A 23,131-nucleotide genomic window follows, 5' to 3' on the forward strand; every position below is an offset into this window, starting at 1 on the left:
CCCCAGGGGCCTGGACTGGGCCCCAGGGATCTCTGCTGGGCCCCAGGGATCTCTGCTGGGCCTCAGGGGTCTGTGCTGGGCCCCAGGGATCTGTGCTGGGCCCCAGGGATCTCTGCTGGGCCCCAGGGATCTCTGCTGGGCCTCAGGGGTCTGTGCTGGGCCCCAGGGGTCTGAGTTGTGCCCCAGGGATCCGATCTGGGCCCCAGAGATCCGAGCTGGGCCCCAGGGATCTGTGCTGGGCCCCAGGCATCTGTGCTGGGCCCCAGGGATCTGAGCTGGGCCCCAGAGATCTGAGCTGAGGCCCAGGGATCAGAGCTGGGCCCCAGAGATCTGAGCTGGGTCCCAGGGATCTGTGCTGGGCCCCAGGGATCTGAGCTGGGCCCCAGGGATCTGTGTTGGGCCCCAGGGATCTGTGCTGGGCCCCAGGGGTCTGAGCTGGGCCCTGACTAGCGAGAAAGCCCAGTGAGTGTCTATACCAGGTCACAGATGATGCCAGGCTTGGGGAGGCTAGACTCAATCCTGTCTTCCAGCTTCTCTAGACTGAAATCCACATCATTGGGACCCCTACCCCTAGCCCATCCTAAGCCATCTCAGGCTCCCAGTGCTGGGACTGACCTGACTCTCCTTCTGACCTTGCAGACACTTCCTCTCTGGCCAGCGCTGTATCCAGGCCCTGGGCCTCAGTGGCATCTGGAACAGAGAGAGGGCACAGGGTTGGCCAGCTGGAGGCCAGGAGCTGGTCACCACTGCGTGGTCAGAGGACCACTTGTGTGGTGCTGGGCACTGAGCTGGCTTGTCATAAATGTCATTCTCTCATTTGACAGTTCCATTTTACAGAGAATGAAACTGAGGCAAGCAGAGCTGAAGAGCCTTGCCCAGTTAGTGAGCCTCTCAGGCCCGACTTGAGCCTGGACCTTCCTGACTCCAGCCTGGAGCTCCATCCAATGGGACTCTGGGCTAGGGAAGGAGCTGATGAGGAGACAGTGACCAGGGAAAATCCTCTCCTCCTGGGAGCCCCAGAGGCCTTCGCTATAAAAGGGCAGCCTCCAAGGCCCCTCTCTGCTGGGTCCTGCTCCCTCCCTCCCCTGTGCCCCCACTCTGCTCAAGCAGCTCCCTTCCTTTCCTCATCTGCAGCTGCTTTACTGGTGTTCCTGGCCAACTTTCCTTCTCCCACCCCTCAGTAACTGGGCACACACTGGCTGGGCTGCCCTGGGGGGAGCATTCTTCCCAGTCTGTGGGAGCATGGGGAGGTCCAGCCCGCTGAGGACCCCTAGGGTGGCCCTGCTTGGGTCCGGCTCCCCCACTTCGTCCTTCGGGCCCAGTCCCAACTGCAGCAGCGCCCCGCTTGGGGAGCCCAGACATGGGTGGGGGGGAGCCTGGGACTCCCAGAAGTGCCAGACTGCCCCAGAGGGACAAAGGAAGCCATCCCTAAGCAAGGCTGGGGCCCCTGTAAACCTCCCTGTCCTGAGGTCATCTGGCCTCTGCCCCGCCCCCAAGGCAGCCTGTCCCCTCTCCTGACTCAGGGCCCAGCAGAGCAGGTCCTAAGGACAGTGCTTCCTCCGTCCCCTTTAAAGCAACTCAGAATAGCCATCTGGAGTTGTGGGTCTGGGTTTCAATTCTGCCACAGAGGTTTAACTAACTAGGGGTGACCCTAGGCCTGTCTCTTCCCCTCACCAGACCCATTGCTTTTGTTTGCCTCCCTGACCTCGGCTTATGAGGGGGAGTATTTAACCCTTCACATTTTTCCATTTTTTCCTGTTAAATGTCAGCTTATTTCATTTGTTGTGGTCTCTCCCAGCATCCCCGCCCCCCCACACACACACACCCAGGCTCTGTCCCCAGTCAGCCCTTGAGGAGGGAGGGTGTGAATGAAGCCAGCAGAGAAAGGAGGGTGGGCAGGAGACCTGGGGATCCGAAGGCCTTACCTGAGGGTGGGCTCTCCTTCCTTGCTTGTTCCCACAGCTGCCTCAGGCCCATCTTCTCCCAGGCCTGAAGGGCCACTCGCCAGGCACCTCCAGCACCATGGTGAGTGACCAGGAGTGCAGCCAGGTCTGGGCGGTCTGCCTTCTCTATCTGGCCCCGGGGGATCCTGGTCCACCCAGAGTCCCAGGGACCCCGGGCTGTCAAAGCCAGCTTGAACCTCTTGAGCTCCTCAGTGGTCAGCTCCTCCAGGTACCAGGCCAGTCTGCATACACTGCTCTCCATCACCTGGGGCCTCAGTGGGCTGCCCAGACCCAGGACAGAAGAGGACACAGGGTGCAGGGCACGGACCCCCTCCTCCTTTCTCCCCAGGGTGGGGGGCTAAGGAACAGAAAGAGGAGGAGAAGGAAGAGAAGAGGGGGTGAGGAGGAGAGGCCAGGAGAACAGAAGGAAGGGAAGAGGAAAGGAGGAGCTGAGGGGGAGGGAGACAAGGAGAAGGGGAAGGAGGCCTCCAAGGTGACCGGTCCAAGCCCACTCCCAAGGGAGTCCCCGGCTCTCTGCCTCAGGCCACCTCGGAGGGATCAAGATGAGATCGGAGGAGCCCTGTGGCTGAGGCAGTCTCGGGCCACTGTCAGCCTCTGTTGGGTCCTGGCTCTGCCCCCACCCCCAGCCTGGGGCTGTCCCTTCTGTCAAACGAGGTGGTCAGCCTAGGGGATGTCCAGGAGTCCTCCGGCTGTCTCTTTGCCTCCCATCATCACACCCTCTGCTGCCAACCTCCACCACCACAACTTCCCCTGTGGGGCTGGCTGGGACAGGACGGAGGAGGGCTTGAGGTCCTGGTTCCCCTTAAGTGTTTCTGTTCCTCATGACCAAGGGCCATCCCCGGAAATGGGGGAGCAGCCTAACAGCTGGTGCTTCTTCCTTGGGGGTTTTCATCACAGGAGGGAAGGGAAGGAAGGAGGAGAGGTTTCCTCCTGCCCTTATGGCATCACACATGTCCTCTCCTAGACCTTTCTCCTCCTCCAAGCTCCCTGGTGACTGTCTAGGACCCCAACCTCCTGACTCCATCCTTGTCTCCCAACCCCAAGGGCAATTGAGAAGGTTTCAGATTCAGGCTTGTTGCCAGAGTAAGAGCCAGTGAGAACACCCCTCTGTGTCCACTAGGTGTGAACATGCCAACTACCTGTGCCAGCTCTGTGGGTCTGGTCAGCCACTGATCTTGACTCAGCATAGTGGCACCAACCAAGTGTGAGCAAGCCCCAAACACCTCACTCTAGTCACCTAGAGCTGTGCCAGGCAGTTAGGTTGAACACCAAGGGTCCTGAGTCCAAGACCTGAGTTCAAATGTGATGCCTGCTCAAGGGGGGCACCCTAACAAATGGAGCATGACCTCCAGGAACTTTGCCTCATGGACTCTCAGTTGGATCCCACCTTGCCCTGGATTCTGTATATACCAGTGGGAGATGGTGCCACAGACTTCTGGGGGGATGCTCTGTAAAAATAGCCTTATATTCTATCACTCCTTTCTAAAAGCTAATCTGGCTGACTAAGTGCTATTTACTAGTAATCACAGCAGGAAGCACACTGATGTGGGCTTGTGAGCTATTGCACAGTCAGTCCACAAACCTAGAGTAAGCACCTACTATGTGCCAGGCACCATGCTAAGGGGCAGGGGTACAAAGAAGACAAAAGACAGTGCCTGCCCCACCGGAACTCACAGCCTTGCAGGGAAGGCAAGCTGGAAGGCCGCCACCCGTGCCCACCCCAAGAGGCACAACATTCTGGAGTGAGACCTGCGCTGAGCTGCTGGTGGCCACCGCCCTCCAATCAGAGGCAGCTGATGCTGAGCATTCACCCTGGGTCAGTGTTCATGACACCGAGATTGCAGGGGCCATTTCCTGGGGGAGCCCAGGGGTGGAAAATGCCTTGGGGACTCCCCCAGGTCTCCACATGCGCCAGTCTGGGAAGCCAGCTGTGAGATGGGTTGCAGCTCCTCCACCCGTGGGCCACATCAGAGTGGTCTCACAATGAAGGGGCGCCCCATCATGGAAGGTCCTTGAGCAGAAACTGGCTGACCATTGCTTGGCCCCCTCCCCCTCTGAGAGTCTGTGACGCTGTGAGTCCCAGCTGTGACTCAGTTTCCCCCTCTGTAACAGCAGGCGAGGCTAGGTGACCCCTAAAACCCCTCCAGCTCTCAGGTGGAGGTCTTAGTATGTGACCCTACCTCCACAGACCTCCAGGACTGAAGCCTGGGGGCAGGCCTTAGGCCAGCAGGGCCCTAGGTGGTAGGTGGGTTGGGGACTGACCCCACTGGGAGAAGGATTAAATGGTGCCCCCAACAACAGCCACTAACAGCTTTCCCCACCTCACTCCCCAACCTCCAGGATCTCTTGGCCAAGGCCACAGCCTCTCAGCTCGCTGGAAACACCCATTACCAGTCTCTGGACTCCATGCCTTTGTCCTAGCCAGCCCCCCTGCCTGGGGTGCCCTCCTTCCTCTCCACTTCTGGGCTTCTTTCAAGTGCCCCTGGGATCATCTCAGTTTGCTCCTCTAGACCCTGGGTAAACAGAGTGGTTTGCAGTCCTGGCTCCCATTAAATTGGGAGCTCCCTGAGAGCTGGGATGGTCTTTGGCCTTTCTCTGAACTCCCTGCGCTCAGGGACAGGTATGCAGCTGGTGTTTTTTTGATGCTCTCGGTTAGTTGAGCAGATTTCGGGCGTTGGGAGGGAGTCGGGGCTCAGGAGTCCTCTGCCAAGGAACTGTCTCCATCACTTCTCTCCACGGTCTCTACGGTCACTGGTGGGTGGGGCAGGAACGAGTGCAAAAGTGGTGCTGAGGGGTAGCCAGTCCCAGTGGGGGCCACGGCTCTCTCTCTGCCTCAGTGTACTTGGGGGATCTCGGTGGCTCCTTTCTCCAGGGTCTGATCAGAGATAAGTGGAGGAGAGAGGCATTGAAGGCTTCTTTCCTGGGAGAATGAGGTCACTCACTGTCCTCTCTGCAAATGTATGCTGCACTCCCCCTGGGCCCTCCCTGCTGCCAGGCAATCCCCCTCCTCCTCCCTCTTCAGCTCCCCTTCCCCTTCCCCCAACTGTCTCAGCTGAGACCCTGCCTCCTAAATCAAGGCCATTCACTGTGACCTCTCCTCCCTTCCCATCACTCAGGTGCCTTCTGTCCCTCTCCCCTCTCTCTCCATCCTCCACGATGAGGCAGGGCTGACCCCTGACCAAGGCTGACCCCTCCACATGCCCAAGTGATCCCCTTCCATCCCGTCTCCGCCAACAGTCACTGCCCTCTGTCACGCCCTCCCAGCTTGTCTTCAGTCTGTCCCTCTCTCCGGGCCCCTTCCCTCCCAACTACAGACATGCCCATGTCTCCCCCATCCTGACTCTTCCATCCCCACTGACTCGGTCCTCAAACTCCAAAAGGCTGTCTACAATGGCGTCTCCACTTCTTCCCCTCTCTCGAATACAGCTTCTGACCTCGCCATTCAATACACCCAACCTGCTTCCTCTGAAGTGACCAGTGGTCTTCGTGCCCCCCCCACCCCAGGTGATAGGGAAGGGAAAGGAAGGAGAGGAGAGGGTTTAATGGGAAAGAGAATGAGTTCAGTTTCGGACACTTTGAGGCTGAGATGTCTGAAAGGCAGCTGGCGATGCAGGACAGGTCAGCAGAGAGGCAGGTCTGAGAAGCATCAGCACAGAGATGGTCACTCAGTCCATCTTTGCCCCTAAACCTTCTCCCTTCCCTATGGCTGCAGAGGGCACCCCACACTCCTGGTCCCTCGGGCTCCCAGAATCCTGCCAGGCCCCTCACTCTCTCACACCCCAGGTCCAATAGGGTGCAGAGGCCTGTTCATTTCACCTCCATGGCATTCCTTGGGTGTACCCCCTTCCCCCATCCCCTCCCATTTGGCTACTACAATGGCTTTTGGGGCATCTGCCTGCCTCAGTCTTTCCCCACTCCAGCCACCAAAAGGATTTTTCTAACCCCCCTCCCCAATACCCTCCAGCGGCTGGCTCCACATTGCCTCCAGGAGCAAACATAGTCCTTGGTTTGGCATTCAAAGCCCTCTGTGACCTTCCCAGTCTTCTCACACCTGACCCCCCACCACAGAGTCTTCCACCCCATGACTCCATCCCCCTGGCTATTCCTGCTGTGAGCCCCTCCATCCCCTGGCTCTTGGTATTGTCTCTGGCTGTCCCACACCCAGAATGCTCTCCCTCCTCAGCTCTGACCACTGACAGACCGGCTTTCTTCATGGCCTGACTCCAATCCGCCCTCTAGAGGAAGCCTTTCTGGGTCTCTCCTAAATCCTCTTCCCTCTGTTAATTATTTCCTAGTTACCCTGTGTAAAGCTTGGTTTGTTCATGTGTTTGCATGTGTGTCCCCCATTAAACTCTAAGCTCCTTGCCTCCTCTTGCAGACAGCGCTTAGTACAGGGCCTGGCACACGGTGGGGAGGCCAAGTTTCCTTGGACAAATGGTCTTTTGTGCAGCCTGTGTTTGGTGGGAAGGAACTATAAGCTATGGGCTACCTTGCCCTTTAAGAGTGATTGGGGGAAGGGGCATGGAGGCTGGTCCCCCCAAGTGTCATCATTCCCGCTATGTGAGGGGGAAGACAGGAGGTAAGACTCTCACTCGATTCCCCTCTTGGGGAAAAGGGAGGAAGTGCCCAACCACGAGCCTCCTCCTGAGCACCTGATGTAATGGGAGTGGGAATTTGAAGGTCTTCCCTGCCTCTTAAGAGGCTGGCTATAACTGCATGGAGACTGGTAGCAGGATCTTGCTGAAGGATAGAGCAGATCCCACAGGAAGCTGGGAGTCAGAGCAATTGGAGCTAGAGGAGGAGAGGACGCACCCAAGGACAGCTAGGTTTGTGAGTGTTGGTTTATGGGAAGGCTAAAGGCTGGCGTGGCTCCCTGCTTAACTTCTTTGCTGCTATGATGGATTTGATGTTCTGGTGTCTGAATAAATGTTTTGCTTCTGTCTTATCTATGGAGAGTCTGTTATATTTTGCAATTGAGCACTATGCCGGCATATTTATAGTGGCCATCGGCACTGTGAATATTACATTGGCATTACATTTAGCAACAAGGATGGGATCACAAAATATTGGACCTCTCTTTGGAGGTAGAAGGGATTTAGAAGAAATGGATATCCCAGGATGGGAGGACTTACCTTAATCCTCCCTGGCAAGGGAGTGGTCTAAAAGTACAGGGCTCTATGAAAACTGGGAACTGGGGTCACAGAAGGGAGAAACTAGATTTAGAAATGTTTGCAAGGAATACCAATAAAACCAGGGAGAGAAGTGGAAGGGGCGTGTAGAACAGGCTGGGTTTTGCTAACAGGTTACCATATTATACGTAAGAGCAGAGCTAAGCTGTTACAAGAGAAAATTCAGGTGGAGAAAAAGTTGTTTTGAATGAGAAGCTGGCTGTGTTGCACAGTGTTTGGGCTCTCCTTTAACGAACAAGCTGGAGGGTCTCATGTGGTAGAAGAAAAAATTGTTAATTTAGCTCTCAACACGAAGCAGAAAAGTTACAGGAGGAAGGTTCTTGCAGTTTTGGCAGAGGTTGAATTTAGTTGCCAGGAAAATGTCTGGGAGGAAAGTGAAACAATGTTAGATGATGGGGCTTTTGTTCACCCCATAAGAAGAAAGCAGAAGGAGGGAGGCCAGAGTTCAGGGAGATAACTGAGGATTATAACTCATACATTAAGCAGATTCATTCAAAGGACGGGAGAATCGTTAGTATCTTGGATGGTGAGAATCAATGATGAAGCAGCCAGACAAGTGTGAGTAGACAGCGTGGATTGCTTGAAATGTATAGGTGTTTGTCAGAATGCTTCAGTCCAGCAGGCTTTTAGGGATGGCCATGTTCAAGGAGGTAACAATGCAACTAATCGGTCAGCTTGAGCCGCAGATGGATGCAATACAATGTATCCCACTGATTCTATGTGGCCCAGGAGAGACCACCCTGTTAGTCGCTTAGGGACTGTATGAGAAAGTTAAAGGATCACGTAATGAAAACTGTGTATCATGAAATCCCCTTAGCAATTTCTCATAGAAATAAATACCAGTGAAGATGGCTCCGCCTGCTTATAAGCACCTACTTCTCACTCTACTAATGGGTGAAATGGATAAGATTTCACAGCTAAGTGACTTGGGGGAGTGGGAAAAAGATAAATTTCCTCACAAGAGAAAAGTAAATGGCCAAAGGATTCAAAGTCAGAATAGACTGCCAAGAAAAGAATTGTTTACTGCTCTATGGAGAAAAGGGATTGATTTTAGAAAAATTGATGGTATTCCAACGAATGAACTACATAAAATGTGCTGTGATGAGGGGCTTAAATTCAGGTGGAATAGGCAAGTAAGGGCTGCCCCTACAGATCCTCCTGAACCATATCCAAGTTCATCACACCTTCAGGGAGAATAGGAAATTGGCCAAGCCCCAGCTCAGATTAAATACACAGGCAGGATTACAGACCCCATATTAATCTGGCTATATATGGGGAAAATGGATCAAATACTGTAACCGGGGCATTGATAGATACTGGGGCAGAGGTCTCCCTCATTTATGGGAACCTGGATATATTCAAACATGGAACTCCTATTACCATCACAGGTCTAGGAGGGGCTGAAATATCAGCCAGACAAGTCAAACTAATGATAAAAATTGGACAATTACCTAAGAAAGAATATACTGTGGTCATTGTACCCATTCCTGAATACGTCATTGGAATAGGTATACTGAGAGGTATGACTCTGAATTTACCTGAAGGAAGATACCAATTTGCAGATTTAGTGTTTTAGTGGGAAAAATTAAAATGGACCCAATCACTTTACCTGAACTTTCTGAAGTAATTACTTTAAAGCAGTATCATGTGCCAGGTGGGCAAGATGAAATTGCCAATACTATAAAGGCACATGTTGAAGCAGGAGTGTTAGTCTCTACAACCACACGATGGAACAATCCTGTTTGGTCATTATGAAAATCAGATGGGACATGGATAGTGACAGTGGCTTACAGACAACTGAATGAGGCGACTCCTCCCTTGTATGCTGCTGTTCCAGATACTGTCACCTTAACAGAAAGGATCCAGAAATATGAAGGGACTTGGTGCACAGTTATTGATTTGTCCAATGCTTCTTCACCATCTCAATAGACGCTAAACAATGGGACCACTTCGCTTTCACTTGGCAGGGTGGACGATATACTTTCACCCACTTGCCACAAGGGTACATACATAGCCCCACTATTTGTCATAGGATTGTGGCTGAACATTTGGATGAATTACAGCTACCTGGTAAACAGCTTACTCACTACACTGATGATATTATGATATACGGAAAAATGTAAAAGAAGTAGAGAAGAGTTTGACACTTTTGATTGAACGTATGAAAAGCAAAGGGTGGGAAATTAACCCTGCAAAGATTCAAGGGCCAGCTCGAAATGTAAAACTTGGGGGTATACAATGGAATAAGGGGGCTGCGAGAGATTCTTCCACAAGCCCAACAAAAGATACAAGATTTCCCTATCCCTACCAATAAGGAAAAGGCCCAAAAGTTTATAGGATTATTTAGATACTGGAGATGTCACATTCCACATTTGGGACAGATTTTGCAACCCTTATGTAAAGTTACTCAGAAGAAATATGAATTTGGTTGCGGACTTGAGCAGAGCAAAGATTTTGAGGAAGCCAAGGCTGCTATGCAATCGGCCCTAGATTTAAGGCCTATGCAGAATGGCCCAGTAGAATTACAAGTAACTGTACACGATGATTTCACAAACTGGCGCTTATGGCAGAAACCACAAAGCTGAAATGTCCCCTTGGGATTCTGGTCTAGAAAACATCTGGAGGTCAATATCCCCCTTTTGAAAAGCAGTTGTTAGCTGCATATTGGGCTTTGGTAGAGACTGAACCACTGACTCTGGGCCACGTTAAGGTCTGGAATTCCGATTATGACCTGGGTAATGAGGACCCCAGATTCTCACAGAACTGGACATGCCCAAGAGGTCAGCGCAATTAAATGGAAGTGGTATATTCAAAATAGAGTGAAGACAGGCAAAAATGGAGTTTCTCTGATCTATATGAGTCTATGGCAAACACTGACACTGAGGGCAATGATCCATCCCATGAACCAAAGCAACAGTTGGTACAGTCCTCGATAAAACAGAATGAAGGATATGATGAATTCACTGAAGAGAAGAAACATGCCTGGCTTACTGATGGAACAGCAAAATATTTGGGCCATAAAAGACATTGGAAAGCAGTGGCCTAAAACCCATGTACTAGAAGGACTCTGGAAAGTACTGGGATAGGTGAAGTAGCCAATATGCTGAACTTGTGGCAGTATATCAAGCCATCAATATAGAACAAGGGGACAGTGTCATATATTCACTGATTCATGGGCGGTAGCTAATGGGTTAGCTCCATGGCTGCCCACGTGGAAAAATCAAAATTGGGAAATTCATGGCAAACAAGTCTGAGGCAAAGAATTATGGGAAGATAGATGGGACATGTCTGTGGTTACTGATTTGTCAGTTTTTCATGTAGATACTCACACGGCCCTGTCCACACCAGAACATGAGTAAAACGCACATGCTATGAGGGATTTGGCTCTCTGGTGTCTGAATGGGAGAGTCTGTTATATTTTGCAAATGAGCACTATGCTAGCATATTCATAATCGCTGCTGGAACTGTGAATATTGCATTGGCGCTATACCTGAGCAGCCTCCCTCCCTCCCTCTACAGAAGGATAAGCCAGACTCCAGGGACACCAACCCATGGAACCTGGGAGCTGCCACTGGACACTGAAACAAAGCCTGTGGCTAGGCCAAGCTTGTATGTGTGTGTATCTGTGAATGCCTGCACGTGAATGTGTGTATGTAGGTGCACTGACCTCTGTAAAGGCCTCCGTGTCTCCCCACTGCAGTCCAGTCACCAGAGGGTGCACAGGTATATGTGTGAGTGAGCACATGTGCATGTCAGTGTGTGTGTGCGCACACCGGTGTACACATGTGCGTGAGTGTGCAACATGCACGTGTGAAAACGTATGTGCGCACGTGTATGCAAGTATGTGTGCGTGTATGCATGTGTGTGCCTGTAAGCATGTGTGCAACACACGTGTCCATCTCTTCTGTCAAACCCGCCCACTCCAAGTGGACCCCGTCTGCCTGCCAGGTCACTAATACTGTCAAAAGGGAAGCGGGCTTGTCTGGCGTGACATCTCCTGGTGACCACGCTCCCTTCCTGGAGGGCCCCTATCTCTTGAAGGACACCACGGGTTGGGATTTGGGGCTCCTTCCTCTTTTCCCTTTGCGGAAGCAGCGTCAGAGGATTAGAGGACCGGGCATGACCCTTGCTTCCCTCTTCTCTAGACTACATCTGGCCTGAGGCCTCCTCGCTCACCTCCACACTGGTGTCAATGGCTGTCATCGCCAGTGCCGTCATTCTCCTTGGCAGAGGAAACCGGCCCCAGGTTGGGAGAGGGCAGGCCCAAATCATGTCCACCAACTGTGGAGACGACGTGGGCTCTGCACACAGTAGGTGCTGCAGCCATTAATATGACCAATGCTCACTGAATGCTGAACAGCTGGTCATTTATTTATTTTTGTTTGCTTTTTGGAGGGGGTTAGGTGACTTGCCCAAGGTCACATGGCTAGTTTGTGTGTTAAGTGTCTGAGGCCGGATTTGAACTCAGGTCTTCCTGACTCCTGGGTCAGTGCTCTATTCACTACACTACCTAGCTGCCCCAACAGCTAGCCATTTATTAAGCACCTTCTGTGTATAAATCCCAGGGGCTGGGGAAGGTGAAGATCAGAGAAGATCAGAGCCAGGCCCAGCTTTGGGGACGCCAGCACATCCAGGCCTGGGCTCAGGCTGCCTCTAACAGAGAGGGTCCCCAGAGAAGCCTGCCGCTCCCATCGGGCTGCCCCGTGCACCAGCATCGGTTACCACCCCCTCCACATCCATTAGCTCTTACAAGAGGCTGCGTACTGAGAACGTGTAACCGTGCACTTGTTCTGCCACAAACCCTTGTGTGCCTGGTAGACAGACCCAGGCGCAAAGCGCCCTCTCTCCGAGCTCACATCTGGCCGTGGCGCAGTGGATGGATGCCAGTCCCTGCCTGGCTCATGAGACACTCACTCCCCGACTGGTCTGAGACAAGCGGGCTACTCCTCAGGCCCGCTTCTTTGGCACACCCCGCTGCTCTGGGGACCAGCACACTCTGCGATGGACTCGCGTGCCAGGCTCCTACCCTGGTCTGGTACCTCCAGCGATCTCCTGCCTGTGATAGGTATAGAAGAGAGACAAAAGTCAACCCTGGTGTGATTCGCACCGGCCCAAGGAGGAGAGGAGGCAGGCCTCATCACACAGGGAACAGAGGCCTATGCCTGCTCCCAGGTATGGAGGAAAGGGGCCCCTCCAGTCCAAGGGGCCAGAAGCTGGGGACAGCCCATGCAGGGCACAGAGCAAGCATGCCCCGGTTATGTCACAGAACTGGCAGGTAAGGTCGAGGGGCCCCGGTTGCTCCTCCTGGGCTCTGGGTCTGGTGTGCAGGGTCAGGGGAGGCACATTCAGACCCAGAGTCAGAAGAAAGCCCAGGAAGGAGCAGAGGGATGGGGAGGGGTGTCTGGCCTGGGGAGCCTCCCTGGAAGAGGGGGTGACAGGCACCTCCAGACCCCTCAGGAATGTGCCATGTCAGGACTTCTGCTTTGTTTTCTGGTAAATGGAGAGGTTGGGGTGGGTGACACCTTGGCTCACTTAGGATGCCACAGCCAAGGGGGACAGCCAGAGGACTTGAGCTCTCCACACTCCCGTGCTCCCTGCAGGCCTAATAAATGCTGCCTGACTGACCTGTTGTTTGTGGCCAGCCCCTGCTGGGTGACATGGGGGTTCATCTCTCCAAGGTCCAGCTACTGTCCAGAGTCCTATTTGTGGGACAGAGCCCCCGAAGGGGCCGTCACGGCCTAAGATGCAGTGGCAGCCGGCCAAGGGCCATGGGAACTCCCCCAGAGAGCAGGCATATGCAGGGCACCAAGAATACCGGTGCAGCAGGAATCCTGAGAAGGGGGTGCCCAGCTCTTTCTGGGAACAGCCGGGGCAGACCTGGAGGGAATCAGCACACCAGGACCAAGCCGGACCAGATGTGGGGATGCTGTTGGCAGCTGCAAAACCCAGAGAAACAATGAGCCGGGGGCAAGACGGCAGAGGACCAGGGGCAGCCAGGGCATGGGGGCCGGGCTTTGGAGAGCAGGCTCCCCTCCTCCTCCCCTCGGCCCTCTGCACAGACCTGGACACAAAGTGGATGCCAGGAGGGGCAATGGCAATGGTGGCACCAGAGGTCTCTGGGGTGCAGGAGAGGGAAGCTTCACCACCAGAGGAATGCAGGAGTCAGGGCCCTTTGCACAGAGGGGCAGAGATCCACTCTGCAGAGGAGGCTGCACAAAGAGGAAGGGACAAGCTGCCGACAACAAGCACGGACTGAGCACGGGGCCCTGTGCTAGGCACAAGAGCCTGAGGAAGGCCACAGGGAGATGAAGGGAGGGTGGGCAGTAAGACCAGGCGGGGCACAGCTCAGAGCTCGAGCCTGGGGACTAGACCTGCAAAGTCGCAGACCCTGGAGGCCCAACACTGGGGGAGAAAGGTGAGGGCAGGGGGCCTGAGACAGGCTAGAAGCCATGGCTGGGGTCAGATGGTGGGCACTGTGCTAAAACCCCATCCTGTCCTAAGGCAGAAGACACTCTGGAGACCTGGAGGGAGAAGGTAACCTCAGAAGGGGGAGGAAGGGTCTGGATCAAGTCTTGAAGGAAGCCAGGGGAACCTGGAGGTGGAAACGAAGGGGCAAGGGGGCTGAAGAGGGGGGAGGGCCAGTGCCCCTAGACTGCAGAGTTCATGGTGAAGAGAGAAGGTATGAAAAGCCTGGCACGGTCGGAGGGTCAGGCCTCGAAGGGCTCCGAGGGCCAAATGAGGCCTGTCGTGTTGGATTCTGGAGGCCATACTGGACCCCTGTAGTTTAGGGGAAATCACTCCAGCTGTGTGGACGAGGGGTCGGAGCGGAGAGACTGGAGGCCAGACACCAGCCAGGAAGCTTGGACAAGGCGGAGAGGGCTTGCATCAAGACAGCAGTGGGCAGTTTGTGGTGCCTCTGGGACATCCAGTCAGAGAAGTCCAAAAAGCAGGTGTAAACGGAGCAGAGGCTCCAGCGGAGGGAATCGTGGGAGTTGAGGTCGGGCCCCAGGGAGCCCTCAGCAGCCGGTGTGACCAGCACAAAGATCCAGCCCAGGGGACAGGCAAGGAGTCAGGAGCCCCTGCAGGGTGAAGAAAGGGCCACCAAGCAGGCGAGGGGAGTTCCAGGCCAGGCGGCCGGCGTCCCCTTCTGCTCAGAGGCTCAGGCGCCATCTTCGCCAAGGGCAGGAAGGGCTTCATTTCCCCAGGGCCTGGTACACACTAAACACTGGACAAGTGGTCACTTCACTGAACTGTGAACCCCCGAGAGAAGGAATCACTTGCCTGCGTTGAGAGAGGGCTGGAGGATGAGCTAACTGGGCATCGGGCTGCCTCAAGCCAGAGGAAGACTGTGCCTGTGGATCCTTGCAGAAAAGCCTCGGGGCCTGTTGTAGACAGGCCAGCTTGTGGAGGGGGCTCCCCTGGAAGTAAGGCCCCTCAAGCACTCAGGGCTTGTGACAGTCGCACAGAGGAGAGGGGGGACGAGGGGCTGGGAGGCCAGCGGTTCGGACTCGGCAGGGAGAGGAGGAGACCTCTCAGTCCCACCTTGCCCTCCCATAAAAGTGCAGCAGGTCTATGTCCCTGACACAGCCCACTCCCAGACTAAAAGTGACCTCCTCAGAAGGAGAGAAGCTAACAGAGACGGCGGGAGATGCTGAGGCAGCATAACGGAACTAGCTGTGCAGCCATGGGGAAGTCACCTCACCCGAGCCTCAGTTTCCTTATCTGTAAAACAGGGATAAATCTGTAGGCCCTGCTTCACAAGGCTGGTCTGGGGCCCAAGCGTGATGCCCACAAAGCACCCTGAATATCTCGGTCACTACTAAACGTGCGCTGAGCCCCCGGATACAAATCGGGGGTCCCCCAGCCTGAGCCTGCGGCCTGGGGAGGAAGGGGGAAGAACCCAGGGTCTGACGCTTGTCCCCGGGGCTTGGAGGATTTCCTAGACTTTACTGGATTCTTGAGGGCCCTCTTAGGGCTTCCCTTTGGCATTCTTGCCTGTTTATCCATCTGGAGGTGCTTGCTTCTCTTCTCCCCCAGCAGCTTGTGAGCTCCCTGAGGGCAGGGACGCCTTGGCCTTTCTTGGTATGCCCGGCATTTAGCACGGGGCCGGGCACACAGGTGGTGGCTAGTAAATGCTTCCTCACTTGTCTGTTTTCTGGACCCTTCAGGCAGGGAGCATAGGGACCCCCTCACACAATCATATTTTTAAATGCATAAAATTACAAAGGAAGTCAATTATGTAGAAATAGTTCTAAAAAAATGTAGGCCAAGAACCCAAGGCCACGTGCTGTCACCTTCACTCCTATCCCTGCCACTCCCAGCCCCAGAACTTTGATCAAACCTCTGCCATCGTTCCTAGCAGAGTTTGAATACCATCCGGCATCAAGAACAGAGGCTCTCAGGCCCAGAAGTTAGCTTTGCTTCTGCTTAACTCATTCCTTCATGAAGCCCCTGAGGCTCAGAGGGAGAGTGCTGGGATCTGGGCCACCAAGCTTGGGATTCAGTTAGTGTTTAAACCCAGGTCCTCAGACTTTGAGCCTAATGAAATGGAAGGGCTTGGAGTTTGGCTGGTGTGGGGGGAGATGTGAAGGAAGAGGGAGAGATGGAAGCGCTAGAAAGAGCTAGCCTCAGAGGGCAGCAAGCAGGGCAGGCTTCTCTGGAGCTGGGCTTCAGGTGCTGGCCGGAACCACAGTGGACACTTACCTGTGGAAGACACGTCTGTGGCTGCCACTGGATGTGCAGGTCTTCAGAGGAGAGCTCAGGGGAAGGGAATCATTTGCTCCAGAGTTTTGTGCAGACACAGCTTTATTGCCCTGGGCCACTCATCGACCCCTTCACACACATCCTGCCCTTCGGCTGCCATCAAGGGAGAGCCACACCTGACATTCACTGGCACCTTCAAACTAGTTTACACAGGCTTCTCTGGCATGGGAGTAGCAGTACAGCTGTTCCTGAATCTGTGGGGGCCTCACACTGCGTCCCCCAGGGGGCCAGAGTAAGCCTATCTGCCTCCCTTTCTTTGTCCTCAGCCACAATTCATGCTTCCGGGCGGTGTCCAGGATCATGGCTTCACCTTAAACCCCATGTGTCTTTTCTGGTGCTCATTAAGGTTGGAGCGATGGCTGAAGGGCTTGCCACACACGCCACATTTATAGGGTCTCTCCCCAGTGTGAATTCTCTGGTGGCTGATGAGCTCAGAGTTGCGAACAAAGGCTTTGCCACACTCGTTACATACGTAAGGCTTTTCGCCAGAATGCAGTCTCTGGTGCTGTCTCAGTTCTGAGCTCCCTCGGAAGGTCTTACCACATTCATTACATTCATAGGGCCTCTCTCCAGTGTGGATTCTCTGGTGGTGAACAAGGCCAGAGCTCCCCTTGAAAGTTTTCCCACATGCAGTGCACTCATAGGGCTTTTCTCCAGTGTGGATTCTCTGGTGACTGATGAGGTTTGATCTCTGACTAAAAGCTTTTCCACACTCATGACATTCATGAGGTTTCTCTCCAGTGTGGATTCTCTGGTGTTCTGTAAGATTTGAGATCAAGATGAAAGCTTTTCCACACTCACGACATTCAAAGGGTCTCTCTCCAGTGTGGATTCTCTGGTGCTGGATGAGCTGTGAGCTCTCCCGGAAGGTCTTCCCACACTCATTACATGGATAGGGTTTCTCTCCCGTATGAATTCTCTGATGCTGTCTAAGGCCCGAGCTCCTCATGAATGATTTCCCGCACTGATTACATTCATGAGGCTTTTCTCCTGTGTGAATTTTCAGATGTTCAATTAGGTTGGAGCTCTGGCTGAAGGCCTTCCCACACTCATTACATTCGTGAGGTCTTTCTCCAGTGTGAATTCTCTGGTGTTCAATAAAGTTTGAGTTCCAGTTAAAGGCCTTCCCACACTCATTACACTGATAGGGCTTCTCTCCAGTGTGGATTCTCTGGTGCTGAATCAGAGTTGTGCTCCTACCAAAGGCCTTCCCACACTCATTACACTGGTAGGGCTTTTCCCCAGTGTGAATCTTCTGATGATGAATAAGCTGCGAGTGCGCCCTAAAGGCCTTCCCACACTCATTACATTCATATGGTTTCTCTCCAGTGTGAATTCGCTGGTGCTGAATAAGGTTTGAGCTCCAGGCAAATGCTTTTCCACATTCACTGCACTGATAGGGCTTCTCTCCAGTATGAACTCTCTGGTGTTGGAGGAGGTAGGAGCTCTGGCTGAACACTTTCCCACATTCGTTACATTTACAGGGTCTCTCTCCTACGTGAATCTTCTGGTGCTTAATGAGTTCGGCACTAAGTTGAAAGCTCTCACTGCACAGATCACATCTATGGGGCCTGGCTCCTGTGGGAATTCTCTTCCTAGGCACTAGATCTGGGTCCCCATTGACATTCTGCCCAAGTCTGGCACATGCCTCCTCTAGCTTCTCAGGAGGTTTCTTGTCTGCTGGAGGGCCCTTCCTGAAATCTCTTTCTGAAGAAGGGGATTTCTTCAGCTTTTCCTCTGTGAAGAACCCCAGCCGCCTCTCTGACCCGCCCATACAATCCCAGGCTTCTCCATATTCCAGTCCCTGGGAAGCTTCCAACATCACCCCTTGCGATTCTCCTTCAGGCATTTCCTGTTTGGGAGCCCATTTCTGGTCCTTGGCCTCGGTCTCAGAATCTGAGAATACAAACAGAAACTGTCAATGTTTCACTGACCCAAAATGCTGTCAACCTTGGCTCTCATACCAGCTGGTCTGGCTGAACCGGCTTTTACTACAAGGGCTCATTTGGGCAGGGGATGGATACCAGAAAAGGCAACGACAGGGTGGGAAGGAAATCAAATGGCCAATGACCCCAAGAAAGTGGCTCTGATAATTCTGAGGGTCTATAGGCCCGGGAATGGCAATGGGAGGAAGGAGCAGTCTGCCAGAAGGGAAGACTGGGATGTAGGGATTCGAGGTACATGGGGCAGGGGGGGGAAGGAATGTCAGGGTCGCATGAGGGTTCACAGGAGCCGCAGGGCCAGGCAAGGACTGAGGACACAAAGTCAGAAGAGAAGCAGGCCCTCCCCTCAAAAAGCTAATATTAAGGATGGAGAAAGGGAGCACGAGACCCACACAGCTCAGCAACAGCAGCCCCGAGACTACTGACTGCTGTTACCCACAGAGGAGCCTTTTCATCTGATGTGTGATCTCAGTCAGCACACAGGCTCCTTCTAAAAGTGGGGCTATTTTGGTTCCATCTGAAAAATCAAATGGGATGTGATCATCAGCCTTTACTATCATTCAGTGAAGTGATGGCTGCTTATTCCACAAGTGTTTCAATAGGCTTTTCTGATGTCTGCCCTGTGCTCCAAGAAGTTTATCAATCGCCTTCCTCCCTTTCTACGCGAAAGTGTCCATCTTTCTCTCCACACCAGAGTGTGGGACCCTATGCTTTACTGTCTGGGTTTCCGTCAGGACACTTTTCCAAACTGATACAGCCTATTTACAATTCTAAAAGGGGTGACCACATTTAGCATCATGCAGGGTTTACTGGTTTACGTGTGCTATCCACACTCAGCTTTAGCTTCAGAATGCTAGGAAGCCTCTCAACATATTGACCTACTGTCTTCTCCCTGACGTCTAGCCAGAAAGAGAACAAGGTCTGTGTGGCTATGACCCCGATTCACTGTTTCATTGTCCACCTCTGAATTCCACCTGGAAGTCTTCCGTTTCTAACTTTCCTCAGCATAGTATTGAGTCCATATGATATTCTGGCATCTTTAAACCAAGATTCTGTGAAATGAAGAGCTGATTTAGTCTGTGGATGGGTGGAACCATCCTTTCATTCACATGCCTCATGGGGTCTGTCTCCTTTCAAGGAAGGCATACTAAGTTCGACTTAGGAGAGAGGACAACGAATCAAAAGTCTAGGCACAGCCCAGGGTATAAACCGTCTCCCCAAATGACACGTTTTATGTGTATTGTTACTGGTGCTGATGTGATGTATTTTTATTGTTAGGGCAGAGGGCAACAAAGAGGTATCAGAAACAAATCAACCTCTGACAAATCTATACTAAAAAAATGCACATTCTCTATTCAAATAAGTGCGAGCTAACTCCAGACGGGAAGATAAAGCACAACCAGGCAGCTGCAGCTACAGACTTACTATCTTCATGCAGAGAGAATTAGGGAATGCCGCTGAACGTTGCTCGTGCCTCCCGCTCACGCCCTCTCGTCCGTCACCCCAGGCACCTGCGATCTCTCACAGAGAATGCACCACCTTCCGTCCCTGTCCTTCACACTGCTGGTTCCCCATTGCCCAGGATGCTCTCCTCACTTCTTCTTCTCAGAGTGCCTGGTTTCCTCCAAAGCTCGCCTTCTTCAGGAGAATCTTCTAGGGCCACCCCTCCCTGGCCCCACTCTATAACTCCTGGCTATCACATATGCATGTGTATGTTGTCTTCCCCGTTAGAATCAGGCTTTTCAATGCCAAGGACGATATTCACTTTTCCCTTCTATTTCTAGTACTTAGCACCCATCCCAGGCACACGGGGAGTATTTAGGAAGTGTTTTCTCCCCTCCCCATCACGCCATTCCTGGGATTGCAGTAATCTGGATATGTCCCATGCTGCCTACCTCCTCTCCCACCAGGCTGTGAGGAGCCATGCAGGGAAGCTGGAGAGTTTTCCAAGCAATCTTCCTCACTCGATCGCTTCCCATATGTGCTTAAGAGATGTTCTGTTATAGTCGTTACTGATGGCAGTCTCAGTCACATCTGCCTTTGAACTACCAGTAAAAAAATAACGTTTCCACTTCAAAATGTGAATATACAAAGCACATGGACACCCCAGTGGATCCAGATGTGCTTCATTTCTGCGTAATAGGCCAAGTCCCTGTGAGAATGGGGGCATCTAGGATGTTATTTGCAGTCCCTGGTGCAGGGGAAGATCAAGGAATGGCATTCTGGCCCTGCCTGAATCCCCCATGGCCCCGCCAGCAGCCCCACAGAGGCACCCACCCCACCACCTTCCTCCCTCACCCGCCTGCACTCCTGCCTATGGCTGGGCCCAAAGCTCCCGGCTTGTCCCCTTCTTCCACACTGGTGATCACATCAGCTTTCAAAACTGGCAATGGGGTTTAAAAGAAAGAGACCAGAATGACTTGCTTTTACTTTCTCCCTGACCCTTTGATGGGGCTGCAGATGAAATGTACCCACTGAGGCTCGGGGTGTCTGATAACTCGTCCCGGAGCTGACCCAGCAGCCAGGAGCAAGTGAAGGCTAAGACAAAGGCAGCTGTGGGTGGGGGCCCCAGCAGGAAGCAGAGCAGAATGGGGCTGTCCATCCCACAATGATGTGAGGCCTTGTCCTACCCTCATGTGAGGGGCAAGGCCTACAGGGAGAGGGTGACAGTCACCAGCCAAGTGGTGGCCAATGGGCCAGCCCCCTTCCTGCAAACACAGACTCCAGTCATCCCAGACAGGGTGCGTCCCTGCCAGGCCTCCCCAGGCCCTCCAGGGTCAGCATTTTCCAATAATGTCCAAAACCAGGACATTTGGGCACAGCACCAGGCCCTGGCTCTCTGCCTGATTTGGGGTGGCAGAACCTTATGAGGCAGGAGTGCCCACCTAGACTTAGGCCTGCTGCAACTGACCCCAGGGTTCAAGGGGCTCCTGGAACCGAACAGAGGTCAGGGGACGGGGCTGAGCCGACTCTTAATGATGTCACTGCTCATGGAAAAGGCAGGCAACCCCCATTGTGGGAGACTCCTCCCCAGCGGGAGACAGTGCAAGGACCATCGCTCTGGCCTGGTTTCTCCGCCGGTCACTTTTTACCTAATTGAGCTGGCTGCCTAACAAGTGGCTCCAGTCTTGGGGGCAGCTTTTCCAAAGGCCTCCCATGGGAGCTTCATCTGTCAGTGGCCAAGCAGAGGCCCCAGCCCATGGCAGGCGGGCCTGGAAGAGCGTGGACACGCCTTCCAACAGAAGCCAGAGCCCCACCTCCCCTGCTAGAGCCCAAGGGCCAGGGGGAGGACAGGTTCCTGGCCAGGCTTCACAGGCACTGTATGCTTCGAGCGTCCCCTTCTTGTTCAAAGTACCACCTTCGCCATGGTCTTTCCTGACCTCTGCCCAGCTGCTGGTGTCCCCCGCTTCAGTCGGGTTGGGAGGGAGGCCTTTGGCTTCCCAGGGCCTGGCACACACTAGGCCTTCACTAACACTTCTGGGTGGGCCAGGATTGGCCAGAGGAGCCAATTTCCACCTCTACCACTGTTCCTTAAACAAAAAGGCCCCCAAGCACGTGCTGTAGTTACCCTGCAGGGAGGACAGGAGTCACAAGGAACAAAACCAGGTGCTCGAGTCCGAGCACAGATGACCACACTCCAGGTGTCCTTGTGAGCAGAAGCCAGGACCGGACCCAGCAAGGATGGGGGGCAGAAGTGACCATGTCAATGGAGGCAAGGACGCAGAGGGCCGGCCCCTGTGCCCTCCAGCCGGCCTCTCTGCACCTCCCTGTCTCTCTCCTTCCCTCCTTTCTCTTCCCCCGGTTCCCTAACTCTCTCTACCAGAAGCAGAGCAGCGGTGACCAACAAGGAGGAACGCCGTCCTCAGGAAGGAAGGAAGGAAGTGGGGGATGGCGCTCTGAGGGCCCAGGACAAGCCCTATGCACCCCAGGTTCACTGGGAAGGAGCCCCCCCGGCCCAGGGAGGCTAAGGCTCCAGATGGCTGGGCCCAGGGCAGGGGGTGATGCACGTACCTGGAGGGCATCCGAGAAGATGGCCGAGGGGCCGGGGAGATCCAGAACACTTCCTGGCCGAGGAGTGTCCGCCGAGCCCTGTGTCCTCCACCAGCACCTGCCCCCCACAGGCACAGACCGGGACCTGGAGACAAGGGAGACCGCGATGGAGGGTGGCTGCATCCCTGACCCCCCAGTGACCCCCGAGCCATGCTACCCCTTGCACTCCCAGGCCCCCCTAGGCCCACACACCTCCTGTCCCCTAGCTCCAGCAGCCCGCACCTGGGGGCCCAAGCAGCCTAAGCCTCCCTGCAGGCCTTCCACCAGGCACACAGCCTCCTCGCCGGTCTCAGGACCCTGCTCTCGCACCCGGGACTGGATCTCGGCCGGCAAGACGGTCAGAAACTGCTCAAGCACCAGCAGTTCCAGCATCTGCTCCTTGGTGAGGCTCTGGGGGCGCAGCCAGGCCCAGCACAGTTCACGGAGCCGGCCCAGGGCCTGGCGGGGACCGGCCGCCTCCTGGTAGCGGAAGGCACGGAATTGCTGGCGGCTCGTCTCGGCGCCCAGCGGTGGGGGACTGTGGCCCCAGGCAGGAGCCTCCTGCTGCCAGGGGCCCCAGGGGGTGGGCTCGGGGATCCGGGGGGCTGTGGCCCCCCACCCCGTAGACATGGTTCTTCCTGGCAGGCAGCGGGGGCTCCAGAGGGAGTGGACCTGGACAGACACAGAGAGACAGGCAGGGTCAGGGGAGGGCACGGTCCTGCAGGCGAGGGTCCAGAGGTCGGCGGGGCACGAAAGGGGGGGGGGCCCTGAGCCCATGGGACATCCAGGGGGAAGCTGGGTGGCTGGGAGAGACATGCAGAGAGAGAGAGATGATAGAGGTGCAGAGACATGGGGAGAGACAGAGACAGAAAGATGATGGAGAGATGATGGAGGTGCAGAGACGTAGGGAGGCACAGAGACAGAGAGATGATGGAGGTGCAGAGACATGGGGAGACACAGAGATGATGGAGGTGCAGAGACATGGGGAGACACAGAGATGATGGAGGTGCGGAGACATGGGGAGACACAGAGATGATGGAGGTGCAGAGACATGGGGAGACACAGAGATGATGGAGGTGCGGAGACAGAGAGATGATGGAGGTGCAGAGACAGAGAGATGATGGAGGTGTGGAGACATGGGGAGAGGCAGAGATGATGGAGAGATGATGGAGGTGCAGAGACACAGAGATGATGGAGGTGCAGAGACACAGAGATGATGGAGGTGCAGAGACATGGGGAGACA

The 23,131-nt window shown here is 54.3% G+C and overlaps 2 protein-coding genes across 3 annotated transcripts in view; both read right to left on the reverse strand.

Annotated features, from left to right (window-relative positions):
- LOC138172922 (NACHT, LRR and PYD domains-containing protein 3-like) overlaps positions 1 to 2,712 on the reverse strand; it is a 17,764-nt gene extending 15,052 nt beyond the window's left edge. The window contains exons 1-2 of the mRNA XM_069102780.1: positions 1,926 to 2,712; positions 616 to 690 (exon numbers count right to left, since the gene is read on the reverse strand). Of these exons, the coding sequence (XP_068958881.1) occupies positions 616 to 690; positions 1,926 to 2,205 (355 nt within the window). The 5' untranslated portion in view covers positions 2,206 to 2,712. The remainder of the gene's footprint in view (positions 1 to 615; positions 691 to 1,925) is intronic.
- Positions 2,713 to 15,940: 13,228 nt separating this feature from the next.
- Positions 15,941 to 23,131, reverse strand: part of ZNF497 (zinc finger protein 497) — a 7,376-nt gene continuing 185 nt past the window's right edge. Inside the window, exons 2-4 of one of the 2 annotated variants that reach the window (XM_069102748.1) lie at positions 22,132 to 22,560; positions 21,871 to 21,994; positions 15,941 to 17,812 (exon numbers count right to left, since the gene is read on the reverse strand). In XM_069102748.1, the coding sequence (XP_068958849.1) occupies positions 16,215 to 17,812; positions 21,871 to 21,994; positions 22,132 to 22,518 (2,109 nt within the window). In that variant the 5' untranslated portion in view covers positions 22,519 to 22,560 and the 3' untranslated portion in view covers positions 15,941 to 16,214. Of the gene's footprint in view, positions 17,813 to 21,870; positions 21,995 to 22,101; positions 22,561 to 23,131 lie in introns of both variants that reach the window. The other variant, XM_069102747.1, reaches the window with a different exon arrangement.

This window comes from Petaurus breviceps, unplaced genomic scaffold, assembly GCF_028583685.1.
Source record: "Petaurus breviceps papuanus isolate PSGF00001 unplaced genomic scaffold, PetGlider_PUasm1.0 555, whole genome shotgun sequence".
NCBI lineage: Eukaryota > Metazoa > Chordata > Mammalia > Diprotodontia > Petauridae > Petaurus > Petaurus breviceps.